A 25076-nucleotide genomic window follows, 5' to 3' on the forward strand; every position below is an offset into this window, starting at 1 on the left:
TGTGTGATCTAGGTCAGAGGCCTCTCCTCCTCTGAAAAGTTCACCTTGCCTGAGAATAGGAGAGTTGAATGGCAGACCCTGCCTGTGGCCCTGGCTCCATCTCGACCCTTCCAAAGGAATGCAGTCTCAGCCTGCCTGCCGCCTGTGGAGGGCTCCTGCTGGGGAGTCCATTCCCCTTCTCTCTTACTCCATTTGCAATCACTATTTATTTATCTTTGGAAGTTGAAGGAACCAGAGCCTACAGCTGGGAAAGACTGGAGGAGCCAGAGAGGGAAAGTGAAGAAGCCCGTGTCTGGGCCCAGTGTCTGTCTCTGGCGGGGCAGGGAGAGAAGGTGCTTCTCAGCAAAGGGGGGTGGGAGACTCCAGCCAAAGGCTAGGGTGCTGGAAAAGATGCCGCACACACCAGTAGGGCCTAGACCACAGAAAGGAGGTGGCAGTTAGAGACCTTCTTTGGTGATACAGTGATAGATGAGACACAGGAGTTCTGCTCTGGGATCCCCCAACCCAGGTGGCCTGCCCCTCAGCAGCAAAGGGTCTATTAGGCCCCATTCCCAGCTTGCATCACAGTCCCTCTAGGACCCTCAGGATCCATCCCCAGACAATATTCGAAGCCACCAGCCCTCTGCCTATGGAAACTGAGTGCCACCTCTCGTTCACTCAAATGCCATAACTGACATTCATAATCTAGAAGCCCCCCCTTATGACCCCAGAGATTAGATGCTCCAGGATGTTAGAGGCTGTGTCCAAGTCAAATAGAGCTGTCTAGAATGAAACTCTACTAACCTACAGGGCAGTGCTCTTTCCACACCCTGGCAGCACTGATCCCTGCTTTTCCTCTTCCCATTTTCCTCATTCCCACTGCCTTCCAAACACACACACACACACACACACACACACACACACACACGGATATGGAAAATGTAGAAAGCCAGATCTAGCCTGTTACCTTGGCCTTTGACCCCTCCGTGGCCTAGTGACAGGCCCCCCTCCCCCGCTGGGTGAGGTCACTGGCAGCACTGGCAACAGAGGGGCGGCTGAGCCTTCCTAAGTCTTCGGGTTGGATCCTACAGTGGCCAAGCAGGGCTGCGGGAGGGGGAGCGGGCCGGGGCGGCGAACAAAGTTCAGTCTCAGCCCCACACAGGGAGCACCAAACACCTCTGGCCAAACCCGCAGGTCAATGAAAGACCCAGAACATGGGGTTGGGCTGGACCAGCAAGAGCGAGGAAGGGTTTTGCGGAAAGCGATGGTGGTGGGCTTCGAGGCCCAGGCGGGTGGTGGAGCGGAAGAGTCCGGGCCCGGGGAAGGCGCGCGGGAGGGCGAAGGAGTCGGGGTTCGGGTTCGGGGCAGGCTCCGGGGCGCTCTGCTCCGAGGAGGGCCCGGCCTGGCTGCGCATCGGGAGGCGCTAGGGCCTCGCGGACGGGCGAGCCGGCGAGGGGAGGGCGCCCTCCGGGAGGGCGGGCGGGGGCAGGCGGCGGCGGGAGCGGCGCCGCGCCGAGCTGCCTCCATCCATGGCACGGAGCGGCGGCGGCGGCAGCAGGAGCCCGGCGCGATCCGCTAGGTCCCAGCCCGGCGCGGAGCGAGCAGGCGACGCGGAGGGGCCCGGCCCCCGGCGGCCCGGGAGCACCGCGTGGAGCCTCGGGCCGCGCCGCCGGGGGCCGCCAGCGCCGCGCTGACAGCCGCGCCCGCGTCCTCCCCGCCGGGGCGCTCGCCGGACATGCCCCCGGGGCGCGGCGGCGGGGACCCCGGGGCTCGCCTCCGCCCAGGGCCCCCCGCCCCGCCCTCGGACGCCCCGGGGCCCCGCTGAGCACGCCTCCCGCCCGCCCGCCCGGGTCCCTCCGGCCGCCGCGCAGACGGGCCCCGGCGCCGCGGGTCCCCGCGGGGCGATGGGCTGATGGGCGCCGCGGGACGCAGGATGCGGGGGGCGCCCGCGCGCCTGCTGCTGCCGCTGCTGCCGTGGCTGCTGTTCCTGGCGCCCGAGACCCGGGGCGCGCCCGGCTGCCCCGTCCCCATTCGCAGCTGCAAATGCTCGGGGGAGCGGCCCAAGGGGCTGAGCGGCGGCGCCCCCAACCCCGCGCGCAGGAGGGTGGTGTGCGGCGGCGGGGACCTCCCGGAGCCCCCCGAGCCCGGCCTTCTGCCGAACGGAACCGTCACCCTGTGAGTACCGCCCTCGGCCGGCGCGGCCCGAGCCCCGACGAGGGGACGGAGGGAGACCAGACGGGAGGGGCGGGAGAAGGGGGACGGGGCCGCTGCGGCCACCGCAGAGACTCGAGGGCGGGCCCGAGTCCAGGCGCCGGTAGGGAGGCTTGGAGAGGTGCGGGAGGGACGAGGGGTCCCGGGGTGCCGGGGAGGAAGGGGCCTGGGGGCGGCCGCACCGCACAGAGGCACCGCGGGCGCCCACTCACCTGCACAGGTGGAGGGAATGCGCGCTGGCGGGGCGCCCACGCCCCTGGACTCTGCAGCCTGGGCTGGGGTAAAGACTTCGGGGAGCCGAGGGGGTTGGGCCGGGGGAAGGCTCAGGCAAGACCGACGCCCGCCGACGCGTCCGTGGGCGGCCTGGAGGGGTCCCCCAGGTTCACCCCGCGGGCTTGGCTCCTCCAGTGGGGGGCGCCCCACCCGCACCCCCCCCCACCTCCGTCGCCTGCCAGCCCCGGTTCCAGCCGGTCTCCACGGGGCCGGCGGGGCACTGGGGTCTTGGGAAATCTGCCCTTGGGATTGCGGCGCCCCCGGCCTGAGCGAGACCCCGGCGTCCCGGTCCCTCTCGGGCCTCTGTCCCTCCGCGCACTTCTGTGAAGTGAGCTGTGCGCCCGGGGTCCTGCACCCCGCCCTCTTCTTTGCCTTCCCTGGGGGTGACACTAGCTTTGGCTGTTAATCGATTGACTTCTCCGCTCCAAGACTGCGAAGAAAGAACCTGGCATCCCCTGTCCTTCCTCAGGCTGGCCCCCGCCCCCAGCCTTCCCTCGGCCACGCGACGCCAAGCCCCCACGGTGGAGGCCAGTTAGGGACCTCCGCCCGCCGCGCGTCCTGCTCCGGCCACGTGCTCGCAGCCCCACGCGCCGTGGGGTGCAGGGTCCGAGCCGGCGGCAGCCCCTGCCCTGCCGCCCGGGACCCAACCTGCAAGCGCTTCCCCTTTCCTGTCTTCCTGCCCCCGGTGGCAACCGTTTCCCCACCGCCCCTTGCCCAGAGCTGGGGCTGGCTCCCAGTCTATCCTGATTGTGTCCAGAACAATACAGTAATGCCTCTGGTTGGGTGAGTTCAGAGGCTGCCGGCTTCCTGACAGGACACGACTGGTCAGCCTCTGACGTTGGCCGCCTGGCCTGCATTTTCCCCAGCTGGTGTGTGTGTGTGTGTGTGTGTGTGTGTGTGTGTGTGTGTGTATGTGTGCGCACGCGCGCGCGTGCATTAGGAGGTGGAGGCAATGTGTCTGCTCTCTCCCACGTCTCCCCAGCGGTTCTGGGATATGGCCATGGCCTGGGAAGGCAGCTGGGGCTGCTCATTCCTGGTCTCTTTGATTGTCCACTGGTGTTGAAGGGTCTAGACAGGCCCGGGCATTCCCCAGCCCACTCAGATCTGGAGGAGAAATATGCTTGCTGTGTGGAACGGTTGGGCCGGTGTCTGTGCGAGCCCCCCCCTGGGCAATGATAACTCAGTTCAAGAAAGGGGTGTGTGTGTGTGTGTGTGTGTGTGTGTGTGTGTGTTACTCCATCTTGTGGCTATACTCACACACAGATGTGGGACACTGTCTCTCTGTATGCCTGCTTGTTGGGATTAGGGAATCCTAACTAACTGAAGGCAGAAAAGAGGGGGAAACATTAAAAGGTGGTTTTGCAGTACATCTTAGAATGATTTGGTAACTAATGCTTTCCAGCCATAGCTAATTCCCATCGACGCCACTCCAAGGAGTGAGCGCAGCCAGCTCTTGGTGAGAATATATTGTGACAGGGTGGCAGCAAACATGACTGCTAGCTTACCTTCCCATCCCAAGCCACTCCCAGAGGAAGGGCCCCTTCATTGTCCCAGGCCACTGACCTAGCTGGCTTAAGATACCTTCCAAAGGAACATCTCTGGGCCTGGCTGGACATCACCACAGTGACCACAGGGCAGGCCCTAGAAGCCCCCAAGAGCCCGCTGGCCCGTGAGCCTGGACTGTGGCTGAATCCCAGCCACAGACATATTTCTTAGGCTCTCCCTCGGGGCTCCACCTAAACCTGATCCTGATTGCTGGGCAGGGGTTCTCTTCCCACCCCCCCACCCCCAGCTCCTCCAGCCCAGCCATCCTTACCCAGCATGCCTCTTGAGGGAAGAAGGAAGAGAAGTGCGGGAAGGGGCTTCATCCTAGTAGCAAAACAGGAGGCTCAGAGCTTGAAAACCTTCTCCACACCCTCTCAAACTCTTCCTCCTTACTCTTTTTGTTTCCACATAGATTTCCCCTTCCATCTTTTTGCCTGTCACTTGGTGCAAGCAACAGGACTCTCTTGGATAGATTTTTGCACCATGGCTTTATCTCCCTCCTCCTCCCCTATTTACCTCCACAATGGGCCACCAGGTCCCAATCCCCTTCACACCTGTACCCTACTCGCTTGGGTCCTCAGGGGACCCAGGATTCCACCTATAGGAAGCCTGATAGCTGCCAGTGCTGGGACTATTCAGGCAAAGAAAAGGTGGGGATCCCTGGGTGGCGCAGCGGTTTGGCGCCTGCCTTTGGCCCAGGGCGCGATCCTGGAGACCCGGGATCGAATCCCACGTCGGGCTCCCGGTGCATGGAGCCTGCTTCTCCCTCTGCCTGTGTCTCTGCCTCTCTCTCTCTCACTGTGTGCCTATCATAAATAAATAAAAAAAAAAAATTAAAAAAAAAAAAAAAAAAGAAAAGGTGCCCTTCTGCAAGAAGCCTCCTATCTCTGGCCAGAGAAAGCTTCCAGGCAGTTCCAAGGCAATTCTGTGAATAGTCCTGAGTCCCGTTGACCTCACTGAAAACCCTTCCACCTCCACCCTACTATCTTAACTCCTGCCTTCTGTTTTTGTAGACTCTGTTCTCCCTCTCCCACCCTTTGCTTTCCCCTCTTCTAATGAATTTTCATTTGCAGTTTTCCAGGAAAGCAGAACTCTTGGCTTCCTTCCTGATCCATTTGTCCCACCCCTCAGCACAGTCCTGACACCAGTGCTCCTGTCCAGAGCAGGAGCCTTTATGGCTCTCCCGTGGTGGGGAAAGGTCTCATGGGGGGTGGCTAACTTCAGGGAGAGCCTGGCTATGAGAGGGGGATGAGGACCCATGTGAACCCCCCACCCATCCCTGGGCAGCAGCTAGTGGACCTGCCTTCTCTTTCTCAGCTCTGAGAGTGAGGGGGAGGAGGGTAGTAAGGAATTCTAGGAAAGGACAGATAACTTCAGAAGGAAATCTCCTACAAGGACCTTCAGGGACATCTGAGCAGCCCCTCAGAGGATTCCAGCCAGCGTCATAAATTCCTGGACTGGCTGCACTGAAAAGGCCCTTACAGAGCAGCAAAGGCAGCCTCTGCATCTCAGTCTTACAGCTGAGCAAACTGAGGCCAGAATGGGAGGGCCTGGTGTCCTGACAGTCACAGCTCCCTGACGCCTGGGTGACTGCTTGGATTCTCTCACATTCCTCTCAGGGAAGGAATTCGCCATTCACCTGGCTGGACTTGGGACCCAATGGACACAAAAGCTGCCTTTAAAAACCCAGTTCCTTCCCAGCAGAACCAAGGCCCTTTTGACCTGGGAACATTCCAAGGCTGGGTGGGGAGGGGGCAGGCAAGGATCAGGTGACCCTGGATTCTCCCAGAATCCCTTGTCCACTTTGCCTCCCCTTTCTGGGGCAGGGTGTTGCCCACCACATCAGCGACCCACAAAGGGGAGACGGAGCATTTGCCATTCAGATGCGCCTAAGGACGGGCAGATCCTTTTGCTGGGGGCTTGGTGGTCTTTAGAGAAAGAGGGAAGGAAAGGGGAAGGGGAGGCCCCTTCGCAGCCCTGGTGCTCACTCCAGCCTCAGCAAAGTCATTCTTGAACACAGATCTCCCTCTGAAGCTCCAGCCCTGAACCGGTCCCTCCCCTCAATGCCCCTCACCCCAGCTGCCAGGATCCAGTTAGGGGAGTTCGGGGCAAAGTATGCCAGCTGCCTCGCACATAGCCCGAGGGGAGTGGAAAGATGCTGGCTGCAGGGGCGGGTCCTTGCCAGCTTCCCCACCCCCTCTCTTCCACCCTCTTTCCCCCATATGGTTCTCATAAGGTCTGGGCTCAGAGACAGCAGCCAGAGGAAGTGGCTGTGTACAGAGAGCTTTTGTGAGGGAGAGGAGGGGGAGGGGGGAGAGAGCCGAGAGAAAGAAGGAAAGAAAAGAAGCAAGAGGCTGGGGACAGAAGGTGGGAGAAAGCCTGGAGACGCCTGCACACTACCTTCCCATCCGGGTGCAGGGTGGGTCTTAGATGCAGGCACGCCCTGAGCGCTCTTGACCCCACCTGTCTGAAAGGAGGGGCCCAGAAGAAATCCACGTTCCCCTCTGACTTCCCAACTACCTGCAGGAGAGGCTAGAGGCAGCCAGCCCCTTCCCAGAGCCCTGGGGGACTCTTGCCCTGAGGTCTCCCTCAGGTGCAGGATGTCAGGGTCTGAAGTCCCATCTCAGGGCAAGCACTGGGCAGAGAACAGAGTCCTCTGGGGTTTACTGGTTGAGTCCTCACTGCGCCAAAGAGACTGGAGTGGCCACCACACTGAACTCCAAAGACAACCCCTATAATTCAACATCCAGTGGTTCCAGGACCCAGAATGGGTAATTTGGCCTGAATTTTTCAGAACATGTGCATGAACCCAGCCACGCCTGATCCCCACGGAGGTCCCTTCCCACTGACTATTGTGGATCAATCACCCTTTCGTGATGGGGAGCTGGCAGTGGGCAATCCCTAGCCCTGGGGGTGAGTCTGAGAATTTCCCCCGAAGGCACACGCAAACCAGTGTAATTTGAACCTGACCATAAATTGACCCTTAAATTGGGGGTCATGTTTTTAAAGGGAGAGAGTTTCCAAGTTGAGGCCGCATGAGAATCATTGGGATGAGAACCCTTTCCTAAAGAGAAAAAGTTCCAGTCAGTCCTTGTCCTTCCTTCAGGGAGCTCTCCTCACCAAAGCCCAGAGATGGGAGGTGAGTTCCCCAGCACCACACAGCCCAGGGCAGACTCCTCACTCCCTGGTGACCCTGAAATAGAGGCCAACCCCCCCTCCACTCCTCCTCCCTGGGACCCTATGAAGAGTAGAGGAGGGGAGAGGAGGGAAGTGGCCCTGGGCTGAGGAACTAGAAGGAAAGTCCGGTAACTGCTAGGAAGGGGCTGCTCGGAGGGGCTGTTTATTTTCATTCCCCCAGCCCAGCGCTCTGTTCTATTTAGAGCTCAGACACTGACAGGACAAAGCTGCCTCCTCCCCTTCCTCCCTCCTCTGTCGGGCCCCCATCCTTCCCAAACTCCAGAACATTCCTTTGCTTTTAGGACTGGGTAATGGGGGTGGGGGGGAGCAGAGAAACTGTGGAGTGTAGCTAACTCGGGCAACCTCCCAGGACCCAGCTTCCCCAGCCCTGGGAGTGGGGAGAGCAAAGGGGTGTGCAAGATGGATGGGGCCAGGTGAGGGGCAGGGGAGCCAATCTGTCACAGAGGAGCAGGGAATGGGGCGGAGAGAGGCCTGAGGAGGGAGTTCCAGCCTGAACTGGAGGGGCCAGACGTCTCCCAGCTGGAAAGTGAAGGGAAAATCTGAGAGCTGCCCACCCCTTCTCACCACCCCCCGGGGGCTCTTGGCCTGCTGGGAACTGTGTGGTGAGGCCGAAACTTCAGACTTCAGGCCCCAGGAGACCTGGTATCCAAAAGGGGAAAAGCCATCAAATACCAGGAGTGGGAGTCTTCAGTCCAGATTCTTCCTTTACCAAGAAGAAACCTCCAGAGAGGGGCTGACCTGCCTGCCATCACAGCTCCCAGCCAGACCAGCCTGTACTCCAGTCCTGGTCAGCCTCTTCCCATCGTGACCAACCAGAGACCTCATCCCTGGGGACTGGGCAGGGGAGATCAGTGATCTGCTTCCTCCAGTGGACACGTGAGCCAGGGAAGGGGGTAGAGAAGCTAACAAACACTTATGGACTCAGGTGGTCTCTGTACAAAATCACTGCACAGAGTACTGGAAGTCAGATGGACTCAGAGCAAGTGGCCTCTAAAGCATCCCTCCTGGTGTTTCTCTCCCTCTATGGCACTCGCACAGCTTCAGGACTACACCACCCCAAGGGCACGGTCTCAGGAGGGCTGTACCCTGGAGCCAGGTGAGCTCAGAGGGGGAGAGATGCTGTATCCAAGCCGTCAGGACCCAGCTCTGCCCAGACACACGGGGAGTGGGGGCAGGGAGTGGAGGCAGGAGGAAACTGCAGAAAAGCAGAGTTCAGCATGAACCTTGACCACCCCAACCTTCCCTGGAGCTCTGCCCCCCCAGATACCGGGCCATCAGTTGGGCCAGTGTCTGTTCTGTGTCCAGCCCGTGCCGGTGCCAGGAGGTGAGAGCCCTGGTGTCTGACCTCAGGGCCGGACAGTCTCCTCACGGAGACTGCACAAAGCAGGACAGGGTCAGGGCCCCAGGGCTCGCTCGGAAACCTTCTAGGGTAGAAGGACTAAGGGACTAATTTATACTTGGGGTATAGAAGACTGATAACAAGTTGATCCTTTCAGCTTTATTTGTATTTGAAAAGAAATCACTCTCTCGGGATCCCTGGGTGGCGCAGCGGTTTGGCACCTGCCTTTGGCCCAGGGCGTGATCCTGGAGACCCGGGATCGAGTCCCAGGTCGGGCTCCTGGTGCATGGAGCCTGCTTCTCCCTCTGCCTGTGTCTCTGCCTCTCTTTCTCTCTCTCTCTCTCTCTGTGACTATCATAAATAAATAAAAATTAAAAAAAAAAAAAAAAAAGAAATCACTGTCTCCGCCCAAAATCGTGTCTGCCCCTGGGCTGAGAGTTTAGGCCATGTTTGGAGAAGCACTTAAGGTGAATTGGGAGTGACTTCCTAGCTTCCTCGAATCCAGTGGACACACACACACAAACATTCCGCTCTGACACATGTCCCTCCGCCTTCCATGAATGGAGGATCGTAGACCTCGTAGACCTCACATCTCATCGATGTTTGTAGTACTATTGTGTTACACAGGGCTGAGCACACAGTAGGCATGAGAGTAGACTTGAAGATTGAATGAGTCCCTGGGGTGAATGATTACAGCAGGCTTGATTCTGTGTGCTCAGGCTAGGGTGCCAGGGCCCCAGATCCCCAGCCAGGCCCACTGACCACCCAGCTACCACAAAGCCCCCTAGCGCCTTTTCTCAGGCTGCAGATTCCCTCGGGTTGTCCTCCCTGTTTCAGCCCCAATTTCTTGGTCCTGCCTGCACACCACCAAGATGCGGTGCCCTTGTAAAGAGGGCAGGTTGGAGAAAAGAAAACAAGAAGGCCCCATGCATAGGAGCATTCCTATGCAAGACAGACTATTTTCTTACTTTTTTTTTTTAAGATTTTATTTATGTATTCATGAGAGACACACACAGAGAGAGAGAGAGAGAGAGAGAGGCAGAGACACAGGCAGAGGGAGAAGCAGGCTCCACGCAGGGAGCCAGACGTGGGACTCGATCCTGGGACCCCAGGATCACGCCCTGGGCTGAAGGCGGTGCTAAACCGTTGATCCACCGGGGCTGCCCTACAGACTATTTTCTTTCCTGACCTTGACCTCAGGCCCTGCCTGGACAGGTCAGCCTCAAGGCTGAGGTCTGAGGCCATATCTAGACACAAACCCCAACAGCCTGGGGAAGGAAGGTCCTACTTGGGTCTCCTTTTAAGCAGGTGTCCGGTGCCGTGTAGACAGGCTCCCAGCCAAGGGAAGGGATGGCAGGGAGGTTCCAGAGTGTAGTCTGTCCTCTCCACCAGTTAAGTCCCCTGCAATCAGGATAAATGGACAGAAAGGCAGACTGTGGAGGGAAGGGAAGCCACAGGACGGCAGCCTTCAGCCTGAGGATTTGTGTCAAGGCAGGGCCTGTAGACCGGAGGCAGTTTCACTTTTGGAGACCCTCTTGTCATATCAAGTGCACTGGAATGCACCCACATCCTTCATGAAACATAACAATCATGGCTAATCGACGTATTATGACACTCGGTTGTTATTTAGTGAAGTGTTTGTTAATTTCAATTTTATAGCATTTCATTTCAGAGGCAGCGATTATTTTTTTAGGTTGCAGACACCGTTGTGAGCCCAGGAATGCTCAGAGGCCTTGGGCACTATGGCTGCAGGAGGCACTGGGAGTCCTGTTGCACTGGATGGTTCAGAGTGGCTGTGGGCCTGGGACCCCCTCACTGATGGTCTCCCTAAGACACCGCCAAGGTGCCAGCAACAGATGCTGGAGACAGGTCTTTCTGAGCCCAGACATGTCTGTCTGAATTCCAGGCTCAGACTCCCTGGAGAACGTACATTCCCAAGTGCCCAGACATGTGGTCCTTGTACCTGAGTGTGTTACAGTGGGGTAGGGGGGTGCTGACATGTATGACTCTTCTAGCACATGAGAGAACAATTTGGTTCAGGCATGTATTGGCCCCATGTCCCACGGAGTGGTGGCCACATGACCCCTGCAGGGTCATCTCTGATGTGGGGCTGGGATCTGGTGAGTTCCTGTGGCTGCCCAAAGGCCACAGGGCCTCTCTGTAGACGCCAGCCACTCGCTCCCTTGGCTTCCAGCCTCATTAGTGGTAACTCTGCTTGCTTCTCTTCCCTAAAATAGGACCCTAGCTTGGGAGAGAGTTCTGGAATGGACTCAGTGTGCCCCTTCTCCTTGGCCAGATTTCAGACTCTAGGATAAGAGAACAGGGGACTCCAGGGACCAGCCCCCCTTCCTGTGAAAATTTGATGATGTTGGAGTGGTAGACTGGGGGGGGGGGGGGACTGGAGATGCAGGGTTGGGTGAGCCAGAGGTCTGTGAGGCGGGGCCAGTGTGGTTGGGAAGGAAATCCACCTGGAAGCCTCCCTGTGCTGTTGAGGGGCGAGGGGTTGGTACAGGCTGAGGAAGTAGCTGTCCCATAGGGGTGGCAGGGCAGTTAAGATGAGGCCAAGCTGGCACTGTGTCTACGAAGCTGGACGGGACCGTGGGGCCAGGGCTCCCTCCTTCCCGACTTGATTGCTGTGCCTGTTTCCATCCCATGAGACAGCCTAGTGCAGTGGGAACATTTTTCTTCCCAATCGTCTAGGCTGTGTATGTCTCTTACCAGTAGCTGCCAGCTTCCTACCTGCTCCCAACAACGCCAGAGCCGAGCACTTTCTATCCCAAATCACTGCCTTCCCTACCCCCTGGACGAGAACTGGACCACTGAACCGATAGGCACAGTTGAAGCCATTCTCTGGACAGCCTAGGTCTAAAGCAAAATTTCCTCAGCCCCATCTAGCTTGTAAAGGCCAAAAGATCCAATTCTGGGTGTTTGGGGACTTGGATCACACAGATAATCTGCCTGAAGTTTGTCCAAGAACTGTCAATGTGGCAAGAAGGGGACCCGTTGGAGGACAAAACACCGTTTGCCTGGCATCGTCCCTGCTTTTGGGAATGGCTTCTGGAGAGTGGGGAATCGGGGACATGTTTTCTGCCACAGAAAAGTATCTCATTGCAAGACTTTCTGGGCTGGTCCAGCTGGAACCGTGGGCTGTAGCTGACCCCTCACTCCTCCGCAGCCTCAGAGGGAGAGGGACCTGCCAGACAGAGGGGATAGGACACCAAGAGATGAGTTGTTCCTTGTTCTGGGCCACAGGCTCATCTCCACCTGCATCAGAGGCTGGTCCCCAATCCTTTGCTCCCACACCACACACACACACACACACACACACCCTGGTTGCCTCCTATCTCACAAGCACCCCAGACTTCCTCCTGGGGAGGTGCAAACCACAAGGAAACTAGGTAAGGTTTAAGCCACTAACCATATGCAGCTCCTGAACACCTGCAAGGTGGCCGGTTTGAATTGAGATGAGCTGGAACAGTTTAGAACACAGATTCCAAAGTTTAGTTTAAAAAAAAAAAAAAACACCTCATCAATAATTTTGCATATTGATTACATATTGAAGTGATAACTTTAATTCATTGGGTTAACTAAAATACATATTAGAATTAATTTCCCCCCCCCCCAGTGGGGATGGGGATGCTGATGAATTAATTTTTTAACTTAGGGCAGCCCGGGTGGCTCAGCGGTTTAGCGCTGCCTTCAGCCCAGAGCCTGATCCTGGAGACCTGGGATCGAGTCCCGCATCAGGCTCTCTGCATGGAGCCTGCTTCTCCCTTTGCCTGTGTTTCTGTCTCTCTGTCTCTCTGTTTCTGTGTCTCTCATGAATAAATAAATAAAATATTTTTTTAAATGTGGCTATTAGAACATTTGAATTACTTATGTAGCTCACGTTGTACTCTACCAACGAGCTCTGGGTTAAGAATTTGGGGTATGCAAACAGTGTCCAAGGGTTAAAGGCTGAAGAGTCTGAAGAATGTGGGGTGTACCCCAACACTCCCTCTAGACCTGTGTGGACAGGATTCTCAAATTAGGATCCCAGGTTTTAATCTCAGGGGTTGGGAATTAGAGGATTTCTTTTTAATTTTCTATTTTCACTTCAATGATCTTTAAACAAAAATCCTTTGCAGATAATTTTGAGATAATTATTTATTAGAAGGTATTTTCATAGTGTAAGATTTTCATTTGGAAAGCCAATTTTCTCACTCTAGAATCAACCCTCAGACATATTCTCAAGACATAAGATACTTTTTCCCTCCCTTTGACAGATCTCCACTCAAATAATGAGAAATAATGTTCTCTGGCTCCCCACTTTGTGGATGGAGCTGCGATAACCCTGCAGCCCTGTCCCTCTCTCCTTTCCTACCTCCTGTTCCCCTGTACCCCCAGCCTCATCAGCATCCCCATCCCCATAAACCCAGGGAGGGTCAGTCCCTCTGAAAGACCTTGGGGATTGGGGGAGGAGAAGGTTGAAATACAAGCCCTTTCTCCACCATTCTTCTAACACTTCAGGACCCCTCTCTGACATTACTAAAGGTACTTAAAGGTCCTCTCACCCTCTCTGACATTTAATGCAACCTCTGAGCCACAAACTCTGGTGGCAAATGAAGGGGATGAAGCAGAGATGAGATGAGGCAGGCTTTGATTTTTTTTAAGATTTTATTTATTTGAGAGAGAGAGAATGAGTAGGAAGAGGGGCAGAGGGAGAGGGAGAAGCAGACTCCCCACTAAGCAGGGAGCCCTATGTGGGGCTCAATCCCAGGATCCTAAGATCATGACCTGAGCTGAAGGCAGTGCTTAATTGACAGAGCCACCCAGGTGCCCCTGTGGGCTTTGATTTAAAAGTCACACCATCAGGGGCACCTCGGTGACTCCATTGGTTGGGGGTCTGCATTGGGCTCAGGTCATGATCCCAGGGTCCTGGGATCAAGCCCCACATCAGGGTCTCTGCTCAGCCACGACTCTCCTTCTCCCTCTGCCCCTCCCGCCACTCATTCTGTCTCTCTCTTAAATAAAATCTTCAAAAAATAAAAATAAGAGTCATACCATCAAGAGCCTATCACCACTGAGGGGGTCACCAAAGCCCCACCAGGGCCTGAATGAAACCATTAGAGGCCCTAAGAACTGACAAGATTATGATTTACCACCACCATGGGTAATGTGAATTAAAATTTTCCTAATCCATAAAATGAGCATAAAAGGGGCCATGTGAGTTCTAATTATTCATATAATGACAACTGTGGTGAACTTTTTGAAATGTCAGGATTGTGTATGTGTGTGTGTGTGTGTGAAGGGGGGCGGGAAGAGTGCACCATTTGGAAACCCAGCATCCCCCCCACCCTGCCTCATTCACACAATCACTCTTCAGGCCCTGCTAGGAAGTGTCAGCGTTGAAGGGACAGTTGGGTGGAGACCAGAAAGGTAGGAGGGGTCTGTCTGGAAAGCAGAGAAGGGAAGAAATCCCCTTCCAGTCTTGCTCCATCCTGGCCATTGTCTGTTCTCCATGAGCCTCTTGAAGATGGACTAGATGTCTGGAGTCCTCTCACCACCTGTCTTGATATGTTCACCTACCCACTTCCTATAAGCTTGGGGGCAGAACTCTGGACAGCTGATCCCATGCCTTGTCCCCACTGCCCACCATCCCCCACCTGAGATTTCCTTTATTGTCCATCCCAGAGGCTGCCCACTCAAGAGAAGTTTCCAGACCCGGATCTCTGGGCTTCCAGTGTCCACCAATAAGAGCAAAGACGTGAAACCCTTTGTCTTGGCCCAGAGCAGGCAAGAGTTTGGGCTGAGAGGCTCATTAAAGTGTTTTAATAAGCAATTAACTCAAAGGATGAGCCCTTTGGCTGGTCTGGAACTTCCCCCTCCCAGGGAGGGAGTCTGGCAGAGAAAGGCTAAGTGGGTGGGCAGAGTGGGTTTAGTCAGTAGCTTGGGGCCTCTTTCCTCCCCGTCTAAATACAAATAAATAAACAGAACCTCCGAGTGGGCAGAGGCAAAGGCTGCGGCCTAGGCTTCTAGCAGGCCCAGGGCCCTGTCCATTTTCTGTGGAGGCCGCAGTCAGGCTTGGGGAGACAAGGATACTCTGTCTCCCTGAAGTGGGGGTCTCCGAGGGCTGGGCCCCGAATCCCCTTCTGTGAAGTCCTCTGCTCCCAGAGCGTGGCCGAAGGAAGGGCGGCTCTTCCCACCTGCTTGCACACCTGCTGTGCCTCCGGTTCCACCTGCCAGAGCCCTGGCCCAATTCAGGCCACTCTCCCCACCACTCTCCTCAGCATATGGAGCTGAGGCCTGAGAAAGACAGGGCCCCGGAGGGCAGGAGCGCTGTGGCTCAGGCCTGTGGTTCCAAGGTGTAAAGGGTCATGGCCACTTGACACCCGTTCAGCCCACTTGCATACAGAGCCCTAAGTCAGATCCAGGCCATGGCGGTAGGGAGGGGGGCTCCCAGGGCGGGTGAAATGTCTGCTTTGGGGCTCAGTGGGCTGACCAGTCTGCCTGAGTCATTCCCTAGCTCTTCCCTATAACCCGGAGCAGAAGGTGGGGCTAACTGCCTTACACAATGTCAGGGGGCACCATTTATGGTGCAAAGCAACATGGTTGTACTGGGGAGACCACTCCCCTCTCCGTCCACACTCTCTAGCTTGTAACAGCACGTTCTCCTGCCTGCGTTCTCTCTGTTCCTCCAGGCTCTTGAGCAACAACAAGATCACTGGACTCCGAAACGGATCCTTCTTGGGACTGTCCCTGCTGGAGAAGCTGTAAGTGCCGCGGCGAAGCGGGGCAGAGGTGGGGCATGGCCGTCATGGGCCAGAAGTCAGTCCAGGCAGGATGAGGACCCCTAAGTGCTGAGGGACCCCTCAACCCCAGAACCTGCCAGCTAAGCGGGGCCCAGAGTCAGACCCATGGGAACCCCGCCCAGACCTGACCCACTGAGCGGAGGGTATGGAGAGAGGGACCAGCTCCTTCACCAGTGACAGCGGCGAAGTAGGGAAACCTAGGCAAGGATGGGGCTCCAGGAAGTTCATTAACGCTCTTTAATGAGCAATTAGCTGCGAGGGCTGAACCCCTTAGCTGGCCAGATGCCACCTCCCGCTCCAGCTGGGGGCCCAGCATAAAGGGCTGAGGAGGATTTAGTGTGATTGAGGCCTCTTTCCTCCTCTCCCCCCGCCCAAAACAAATCAACAAACAAAGCCCCAACAGGCTAGTGCCCTGGGCTGAGGGTGGGGAAAGTGGATCACCTCCAAAGGGCCCCCACCCCACCCACACTGCCCTGGTTTGGGCTGCCCTACAGGCCCAGCAGGCTGGTGTTGGGCTCAGGACTGCAAGGGCTCTGCTGACCAGAAGGGACTTTTTCCCTGGAGTTGGGGACCTGACTCAGGAGAGGGCAAGTCACTTAACCTGCCAAGCGAGGGGATTGAACCAGCCGCTCCCTCATTCTCCCTTCAGAGGTCCTGCTCCAGAGACCACAGCCTGTACAACAGCTTTGGGTGCTGTCTTCTCCACAGGAGACCTGGGCTTCTGTCCCTCCTGGAGCATGATCCTTGCTTTCTCCCCTACCCTGTCTTCTACCTCTGCTCCCATCCTGCAGAGCATTCCCAAATTCTTCAACAGAGCCCCTACCCCTCTACTGCCATTTTGCCTGACAGGTTTGGGTCAGTGTGATGAAGGATACAGAAGAATAAGGTGGAAGCTCTGCTCTGAAAGAGCCAGAGATTATAGTCTAGTGGAACCACAACAATGTCATGTGTGTTTGAGTGCAGTAGGTTGGGGCTTCCATAAAGCCCAAAGGAGGGACTTCACTGAGCCAGTGAAGACTGGAAAATCCAAGGGTAATTGGAATGCAGTATCTCCACGACTTGGAGTGTAGGTCTTCAGCCATGACAACAGTCTTATGAGGTCATCTCTGTTACCACCCACTTCACAGGGGAAGGGAAAGCCTCTCTCACACACTCCCCAGCACTGTGAAGAAAGCTCAATGGCCTGGTTGGATTAGTGGCATGGAAGGGGCAATCCCATGTTTGAGGTGGAAAGCCAGAGCATGTTCTCTCTGATCTGGGGCATGTTGGGGTGGAAGGGGATCTCAGGATGTTGGCAGTAGTGCGTGCACACAGCTCCACGACCAGGTCCCTCAACCCTCTGCTCTGCAGCTCACAGACAGGGTGATCCAGGCGAGGAGAAGGGGCTACCACCAAGCTGCTGTTAAAAAGTCTCCTTGGGTACCACCAGATCGGGAAAGTTTTTATCTCCCACAAGCAGTTGAGCTCTGATCCCTGCACTCAGCCCAGGCTTGGTCTCAGAGGGCTGAGGGGCAGGAAACCACATGCTCCTTCTGGAGATCTTTAGGAGGATGACAAACTGCAGCTGCCTCTGGCCCTTTGCCCTGCCTCACCAGAGCCAGTCACCATCCAGAGTTGGTGTCCCTTCTCCTTACCATGAACGAGACTGCTCAGTGCCTCTGGTGGCCCCACTGACATCTTCCCATCTTTACCCTCTCACTTTATCAGTTACAGACCCATGGGGTCTCCCCGCTTCTCATCCTTTAGTCTCACGAGGGTAAACTTGCTAATGAAGAAAAGAAGATGGTCCTTTCCTTCTCACTCACGTCAACATACTGAATCTCCCCAGCACTGGGGACCCGAGTCACTGCATGGCAGGTGCTTTCAAAGCATGGTAAACAGAGAAAAATGAGAGAGTGGCCCAAAAATAATGGCTAAAAGCTGAATTGCGTGGCAGGAGTGTGGGGCAGGAGACAAATTTGAATTCAGAATCCTGAGTATGAACACTGCTCTGTTAAGAAGCATCCAAGGCCTTCATTCTAGAGTTATTTGCTGAGCCCCCTTTGTGTGCCAGTGTTCTAGGCATTGGGAGTGAACACAGCAGACCGAGTGCCTGCCCTCATGGAACTTACCCTCTACCAAGAGGACCCAGAAAATAGCAAATAAATGTATAATATATCAGGAGATAAGTCTACAAAGAAAAACAAAGCAGGGTGAGGGGAGACAGAAAGCCATGCAGCAGGAGGAGGCTGCTGTTTTATGCAGTGAGGTCAAGGAAGGCCTCCCTGACAAGATGACTGAGTCTGAGTCCTTCGGGAGGGAGGAACCCTTGGGTCCACAGTATGCCTGATGGGTCTGAGGAACAGAAGAAGCACCTGTTAATGGGAAGTGGTAGGAGATGAGGTCAGCGTGATGCTGGGGTGGGTGCCAGGTCTGGGATCTTGGTTTCCTCGTCTATAAAAAAGGGGGGACATGGTGATTTGTAAGCTATATTATGGATTTTAAATTCTGTGATCCTTGGGTGTGTGTGTGTGTGAGAGAGAGAGAGAGAGAGAGAGAGAGAGAGAGAGAGATACCCGTAAGTGCCGCTTGAGAAGGAAAAAAAATCAGAGGGCCCAAGGATGCAGCCAAGCTTTCCAGAAGAGGTGAGGCCTCTGGGAGAGGGGTGTGCTGTGTTCAGAGATAGAAAGATGCTTCCCAGAGATAGAAAGGCAGGGCAGGGGCTAGAGGAGCCCAGGAGCTCTAACCTGGCTGATCACTACTGCAGCAGTCAGGGTTCTCCAGAGAAAGAGAACCAATAGGAGATGCATATGTGTGTGTTTGTGTGTGTATCTTTCTATAAATATATAAAGGAATTATTTTACATTTGTTCTTTATAAAGAAATTTCTTTTAGGGAAATGGTTTGTATGATTGTGGGGTCTGGCAAATCCAAAAATCTGTAGGGCAGGCCAGCAGACTGGGAAGTCAAGCAGCAGTTGATGCTTTAGTCTCAAGACAGAATTTCTTCTCTGGGAAACCTGTTTTTGTTCTTAAGCCCTTCAACTGATGGGATGAGGCCCACCATATTATCCAACGTAACCTTATTTATCAAAGTCAACTGATTGTAGATGTCCACCACATCTACAAAATACCTTCACAGAGACAACTCCCTTAGTGTTTGATTAAGTTACAAGGTGCTATAGCCTGGCCAAGTGGACACACAAAACTAGTCATCAAAACCACTGTCCCACTATCCCAGGGATGGGGAGAGATCCTGTGCCCCACTCCCAGAGATGCTAATTCATCAAGTCGGAAGGGGCCTGGGAATTTTTTTACAAGGTATGCAGACGCTTCTCATGCTCATCTGGGGTTGGGAACCAGTAGACCAGATGACCCCAAGACTGTGAGCCTATTCATCACAAATGAGACGCCGTGGCCTGGCGTGCAGTTGGTGCCAGGAAACACTGATCTCTCTGTCCTGTCAAGCTCAGACATCCAGGCTTGGGCAGCTGAGGCTATGGCAGCTTAACATCCCACAGTCTGTGAGCGGCAAGTCCCGTGGGAGGGTTGGGGCCTCCCCTAATGACTGAAATGGTAGATCTGGGCTACAAGAATGCCAGCATTGCCTCCTTGTGCTGAGCACCCCTCTGGCCTTTGGAAATGGGTCAAGTATAAGCATATGGGGGGAGGAAATCAGCCTGGTCCCTGGTAATGCATGGCAGGGCCTCGAGGCTGGGGTTGGGGAGGAGACAGAGGGTACCACTTGGGAATATGCCTGCAATGATCTCAGGGGAGAACAGGTGCCCCAGAGAGGCGAGTGGGAGAGTGGGGATGGAGGGCACACCTTGTGGGATCCTATAAGTCAAGTAGGATGGACAAGAAAACCTGAAATGGGCCAGAGGAGCAGTTCGTGGCCAGCCCAAGAGGTGTACAGAATTTTCCAGATGTGTGAGGCCCTCTGTCTGAGCCCTCCCCTCTGTATCCCACCAGCCCTCCTGATGGAGGACCCTGTCTGCTACCCAGGGGAAAGACTTCTGGGGTGGAGACAGGGCGGGCGATGAAAGGCACAGAACTCCACTCTGGAGTAAGAGAGGCCTGGGATTGAATCCTGCCTCTGTGATTTACTTTCTGGGTGCCTGTCCAAGCCTCAGGGTTTCTCCCCTGAAAAAGGAACCCTAGACAGGTCATGGGGACAGCACAGGCTTTTCAGTAAGTGCTTGTTCCGTTCCCTTCTCCTTGGAAGAGTTTGAAGTTGCAAGATGTGCTATCAGCAGCCCCTCATTGCATGGATTTGCCCAGCGCTCCCCGCCTTGAGCGGCCAGTCCTGGGGCTGATACGTGCATGCGTGCGTGGGTGCCCAGAAATTCCCCACGGATGGCCCGGCCCCTCTGGTCCCTGGCATCTCTGCCCACATCCCCCACTGCCCGGGCATCCAGCAGGGAGCCGGCCACCAGAAGACCTCCCCCAGGGCTCTGAGGGTGCTGGGCCCCAGTGAGAAGCCCCCAGACTGCAGACCAAGTGGGCCGCAGGACAGACAGCCCCCAGGAGAGGCCAAGGGAGAGAGAGTGGGTGTGCATGTGAGCAAGTGGCTCTGTGCGGACACACGCCCCTGGAGGCTTGCACGCCTGGAGTAGAGGGCCTGGTGAGGGGAGCCTGGTCAGCCCCAGGATGATTTGTCATTGCCTAATGAGATTAATGAGCCCCGGGGGCTGGTATGCAGCGGTGCTGGGGCACTCATTAGAAGCAGATGCTCATGGGAATGATGGCAAGGGGGGGTGCGGGGTGGGGGGGGGGTGGAGTGCTTCTCACCCGCCAGGTGGTTTCCATTAATCCGTGGGCGGGGCCACGAGCAAGGCCGCCTGGCCGCACTCCTCCCCTTCCCATCCCCACTCCACTGGGGAGGAATGCAGAAGAGAGGCTGCTGGCGCTGGGAGCCCCCAGGCCTGGGGAGGGAGGCTCGTGGGCTTGGGGACAGCCCTCGTGCCTGCCCTTGGAGCCCCAGTGCCTGGCATAGTGTACATGCTCAATAAATACCTGTTGGATGATATCAGAGACCAGAGGGCCGCCGGGAGGGACCAGCTCGGTTTTCCTGGGCCAGGACCTCCCCCTGCCGCTCCCCCCACACCCTCCGTACCTGCAAGGGAGTCTGGCCCGCTTCTCAGCCAGCCCCCACTTTCGAAAGAACCCTGGAAGTCCTGGTGGGCCCAGGGAAAGCTGCTCTGTGGCCTCCGAACCTATAATTTGGTTTCTAAACCCACAAGCAGGGAGGTCTGTGGGGGCCAGAGGGAGCCACCCCACCCTCTCCAAACGAGGTCCACGCTCACCCCACACATGCACGCTCTGGCCTGCACACTCACTCTTTAACAGCTTTAGTGAGATATAATTAACATCCCGTAAAGTTCACCCACTTAAAGTGTGCCATCCGAAGGCTCAGAGTGTATTTACACAGTTGTGCGGCCTTCAGCATCTAATTTTAGAACATTGTCATCATCTCCAAAGTAACTGTGCATCATTAGCAGCCACTCCCCACTCCCCCTCCTACTCCCCAGCCCTAAGCAACCACTAATCCTTCTGCCTCTATAGATTTGCCTATTCTGGACATTTCATCTAAATGGAATCATATATGGAATCTTTTATAATCGGGCTTCTTTCACTTAGCTTAAATGTTTTCAAGGTTCATCCATATTGTCACATGTTTTGGCAGCTCATTCCATAAAATAGGGCCGAATGATACTCTGTTGTGAGAATATAGCATAAATGCGCTATCAGGTGCCAGACATTTGGGATGTTTCCACTTTGGGGCTTCTTATGAATAATGCGGCTGTGACCATTCCTGTTCAGGTTTTTGTGCAGATGTACACCCGTTTCTCTTGGACGTGCACATGGGAGTGCAGTCTCTGGGTCCCTTGCCAAACTGGTTTTCACAGTGGCTGCACCACCTTACACTGCTGCCAGTAATATGTAAGGGTTCCAGTCTTCCACAGCCTCATCAACTCTTGCTATTGCCTGTTTTTCTATTATCACCATCTTAGCACGTATGAGGTGGTATCTCACTGTGGTTTTGCTTTGCATTTCCCTAATGGCCAATGGTGCCCACCATCTTTTCATGCATTATTTGGTTATTTGTATCTGCTCTTTGTGAAGAAATGTCTATGCAAATCCTTTGCCCATTCTTTTCAGCTGGTTTGTCTATTACTGAGTTGGAAGAGTTCTTTGTATATTCTAGATAGAAGTCCCTTATTAGATATGTGATTTGCAAATATTTTCTCTCATTCCCTTGGGTTGCCTTTCACTTTCTTGGTGTCCTTTAGAGAGCAGAAGTTTTAAGTTTTTATTAAGTCTGCTTTATTAATCTGTTCTTTTATTGCTTATGCTCACATACTCATGTTACACTCAGCTTCTGAGCTCCAGCTTTCCCAAGAAGAATATGATTTGCTCTCAGGACCCCCCCACCCCCACACACCTTCTGCCATAGAGTCCTTCTCCTCCATACTGGCATAGATACATGGAGAGGAGTATGCCTTGAATCAGGGTAGCCTCGCTCTGGGTTGCACAATGGACGGTGGGGAGGGAAAGTTCCATCTACACACCACACTTTTCCCAGCTTCCAAGTCCTGGGCTCTATGGAAGCAGGGAGAAGATGAGAGATTCCACTTCATAGAAACATCTGTTTACCCTCATGATTTCACCTAAGAAATGAAGGGATTTTGGGTGCCTGAATGGCTCAGTAGGTGGAGTGTCAAACTCTTGATCTTGGGGTTGTTCGAGCCCCACACTAGGTGTAGAAATTTCTTAAAATATTTAAAAATCTTTAGAAAGAAAGAAAGAAAGAAATGAAGGGATCAGATTAGACAATCCAGGGCAGGGGTTCATCACCTGGGTTCCACAAGCCGCCTGAAATCATGTACACAGTGTTGGGTGTAGTGTACTTTTCTGAGGCAGGAGTCCATAGCTGTCATCAAACTTTTAAAAGGATGTGCTAAGCAAGGAACACCAACCTATAGGGACCTTGCTGGCCCAAAAAAAAAAAAAAAAAATCCAAGTTCTATGATAACATTTTCTCCTGCTGCTAGGAAGGGTACAGCCCCAGACCTGCTTCCTCTATGTTAGGGACCAGGATCCCATTCCACTCTCAAAGCTCAGCCCAATGAGCAGCCCCAGGCCTGTGCCCCTCAGGAGAAGACCCAGAACTGGCCTGTCTGGTCGGTTGAGGGGCTGCCTTGGTCACCCCTGATGCCATTCTGTGGGCATGAGACAAGGGGGAAGGAATGCCAACGTTCGGTGGAAGCTCCCCTCTCAGAGGGCCCCCACGTGGCTCTGGGCTGCAGGAAATCCAGGGCAGGAAGGGGCTGGGGCCCAAGTGGCCGCCTTGCTCCCATCTGCAGAGCATCAGTGGGGCAGGCGGGGTGGGGGTTCTCAAGGGGGGCCGGGGAGGAAATGAGAATAAACACAGTGAGCGGAGAGGGAAGGGGCGGGGGGCTGCGGCCTCAGCCCCTTGGCAGCCCATGAAGGGAAGTGACACAATGAGGAATGTGTTTCCCTCTGCCCGTCCCCCGCATCCCCCGCGTGGGGGTGGGAGGCAGAGCCCTGAGAATGGCCAGACCCCAACCGGGGCCAGGGGGCACATGCTGAACAGCACCAGACCGGGTGCTGTGAGAGCAGGGAACTGAATGGGGGGTGCTGGCAGGAAGGGCAACACAGGGGGCTACCCCCCACACCCCGCTCCCCCACCCATCTCCAGTCTCCATGCTGTATGGGCATCTAGGGTCTGCGTTCTTGCACATTCCCTGCTGGGACACCACCAGCCTGGGTATGGAAGCCCTCCCTTCTCTAGGAAGCTGTCCCCTTCTGGTGGCTTTCCCCTCCTTCTCAAGAGACTTGGGGTTCTGGAGGCCAAGTCCTTGGTATGAGGGTGTTTCATTTCTCTCTCTCTGGGTGTTTTTGTTCCCAGCTGGGACTGGCTGTGCGAAAACAGGCCCCCTGGTGGGATGGCACCTCCCCATCCTGGACACCCATTTCCTCTCCCAGAGCAGGGAGTGGCCAGTTAACCCCCTCCTGCCCGTAATCCAGAGATGTCTCTGAGACTTTAATGGCCGGCAGAGCCACGTGCCCCCATGTGTCAGCCTGAGCTGGTGGGTCACAGGGCCTTGGAAAACAGGTTGACCCCAGATATTTCTGTCCATCTCCTACTTCCTGCACAGCCTCCTTCCAACACGCTGGTCATTCCAGGAATCCCCCCCACCCCAGCCCTCTGCCTCATACTCTCCTGGGTGCTTGGGTTGGAGCAGAGGGCTGGCTGGAGTGAAGGGAGCATGCAGGAAGGCTGCAGCCCCCAGCCCGGGGCCCCAGGAGGGGAGGCAGGCTGGCTGAGCAGTGAGGCCCTGGTCAACTGCTCTGCGGGGCTGCAAGCGTGCTGGTTGTGCTCAGGAAAGACTCAGGTGGTCATTGAGTAGTTGGGTGAGTGGCCAGGTGGTGGTCTAGCACCTCTCCCCACGGCTGTGCTCCGGAAGCAAAGGATGGGAGGGTAGCCCGTGGGCCAGCACTATACCTTGGTCCTTAGTGGTCCCAGGGAGCTGCCAGTCTGGTTTTGCAATGGGGCCCGGTAGGCACCCGTGGGTCCCAAGTGGGTCCTTACACCCCTTGCCACTCCTTGGGAGAGGGGATGAAAGGGAGAGAGGGTTGCAGTGGCTGCGTGGATGAGTTTGAGCAACCAGACCCTGGTGCAGAAGCTGCACTGATGACTCACTTGCCCTTCACTCCTCTGGTGGATGGCCCTTGACCCCATGGAGCCCTGCGGGGGCATCATCTTCTTCTGTGTCAACCAGCTGGAACGGGGCCCAGAGATGGCATTTCCTTTGTACGTGCTTCAGCATCATGGGCTCCTAGGATACCTCCCCATCAGCGTTGCCTTTTTTCATCTGAAGAATGAGGGGTCCCCAGGAGGGGTTATAGTTCTGCCCTGGTGTCAGAGCCCCTGGTCAGCACCCGGGGGGTCATCAGCTGCATGGCCTGCTTCCTCACCTGTCACATGGAGAGATCAATCTGGACAGAACAGCTATGGAAATACCTCCCCCACTGCTGGGCTCCAGAAGATCTTACCTTTCTAGAGCAATTTACAAAAGACTCTCACACCCATTATCAAGTGGTCCTCACAGCAGCCCCTGTGAGATTCCCTGGCAGCTCGGATGGGAGCAACAGGGGCAAGTGCTGGCTCTGCTCCTTATTTCTACTGGGTTCTGCTTCCTCATCCATGGGGCCCCCATCCCATCTCTTGGCCTCTGTGTTCTTCTTGACATCTTTCTGACCAGCACCCCTTGATGGTAGCCGAGGCCGAGGTCGGGAGGGGCAAGGAGACCTAGCTGAGGGGTGGAGTCCTTCATCCAGCCTCCCCACCAGGGCTGAGGAGAATCCAGTTCCCAACACTTGTGGTCGAAATGAGGCTTCCCCACCCCAGGGGAGCATGCGGCCCCCAGACTGGGAGAGGTGTGAGGGCTCCCACTTGCCTCCCACAGGGACCTGAGGAATAATGTCATCAGCACGGTGCAGCCTGGGGCCTTCCTGGGCCTGGGGGAGCTGAAGCGCTTGTGAGTGGCATGTCCTGCTCCCCCAGCCCTCCCAGCCCTCCCCCTATCCCTGGAGATGGTCCCCTGGATCCCTCACCCCACCATCCCTTCTTGTCCCGACACTCATCTTACTGTGGGGGAGGGGCAGGCAGGGGAGGCACTTGAGGCCCATCTCCTTGTTCATCCCATCCTGCTCCCCACACAAGCCCCCGCCACAC

At 55.7% G+C, this 25076-nt stretch overlaps 1 protein-coding gene across 3 annotated transcripts in view; it reads left to right on the forward strand.

Annotated features, from left to right (window-relative positions):
* The first annotated feature begins 1876 nt into the window (after window positions 1–1876).
* The window catches only part of ADGRA2 (adhesion G protein-coupled receptor A2), a 35570-nt gene continuing 12370 nt past the window's right edge, over window positions 1877–25076 (forward strand). Inside the window, exons 1-3 of one of the 3 annotated variants that reach the window (XM_072776427.1) lie at window positions 1877–2154; window positions 15226–15297; window positions 24808–24879. In XM_072776427.1, the coding sequence (XP_072632528.1) occupies window positions 1892–2154; window positions 15226–15297; window positions 24808–24879 (407 nt within the window). In that variant the 5' untranslated portion in view covers window positions 1877–1891. Of the gene's footprint in view, window positions 2155–7665; window positions 8303–15225; window positions 15298–24807; window positions 24880–25076 lie in introns of those variants that run through there. The other 2 variants (XM_072776428.1, XM_072776429.1) reach the window with 2 other exon arrangements.

The sequence above is a fragment of the Canis lupus genome, chromosome 15 (genome assembly GCF_048164855.1).
Source record: "Canis lupus baileyi chromosome 15, mCanLup2.hap1, whole genome shotgun sequence".
Taxonomy (NCBI): Eukaryota; Metazoa; Chordata; class Mammalia; order Carnivora; family Canidae; genus Canis; species Canis lupus.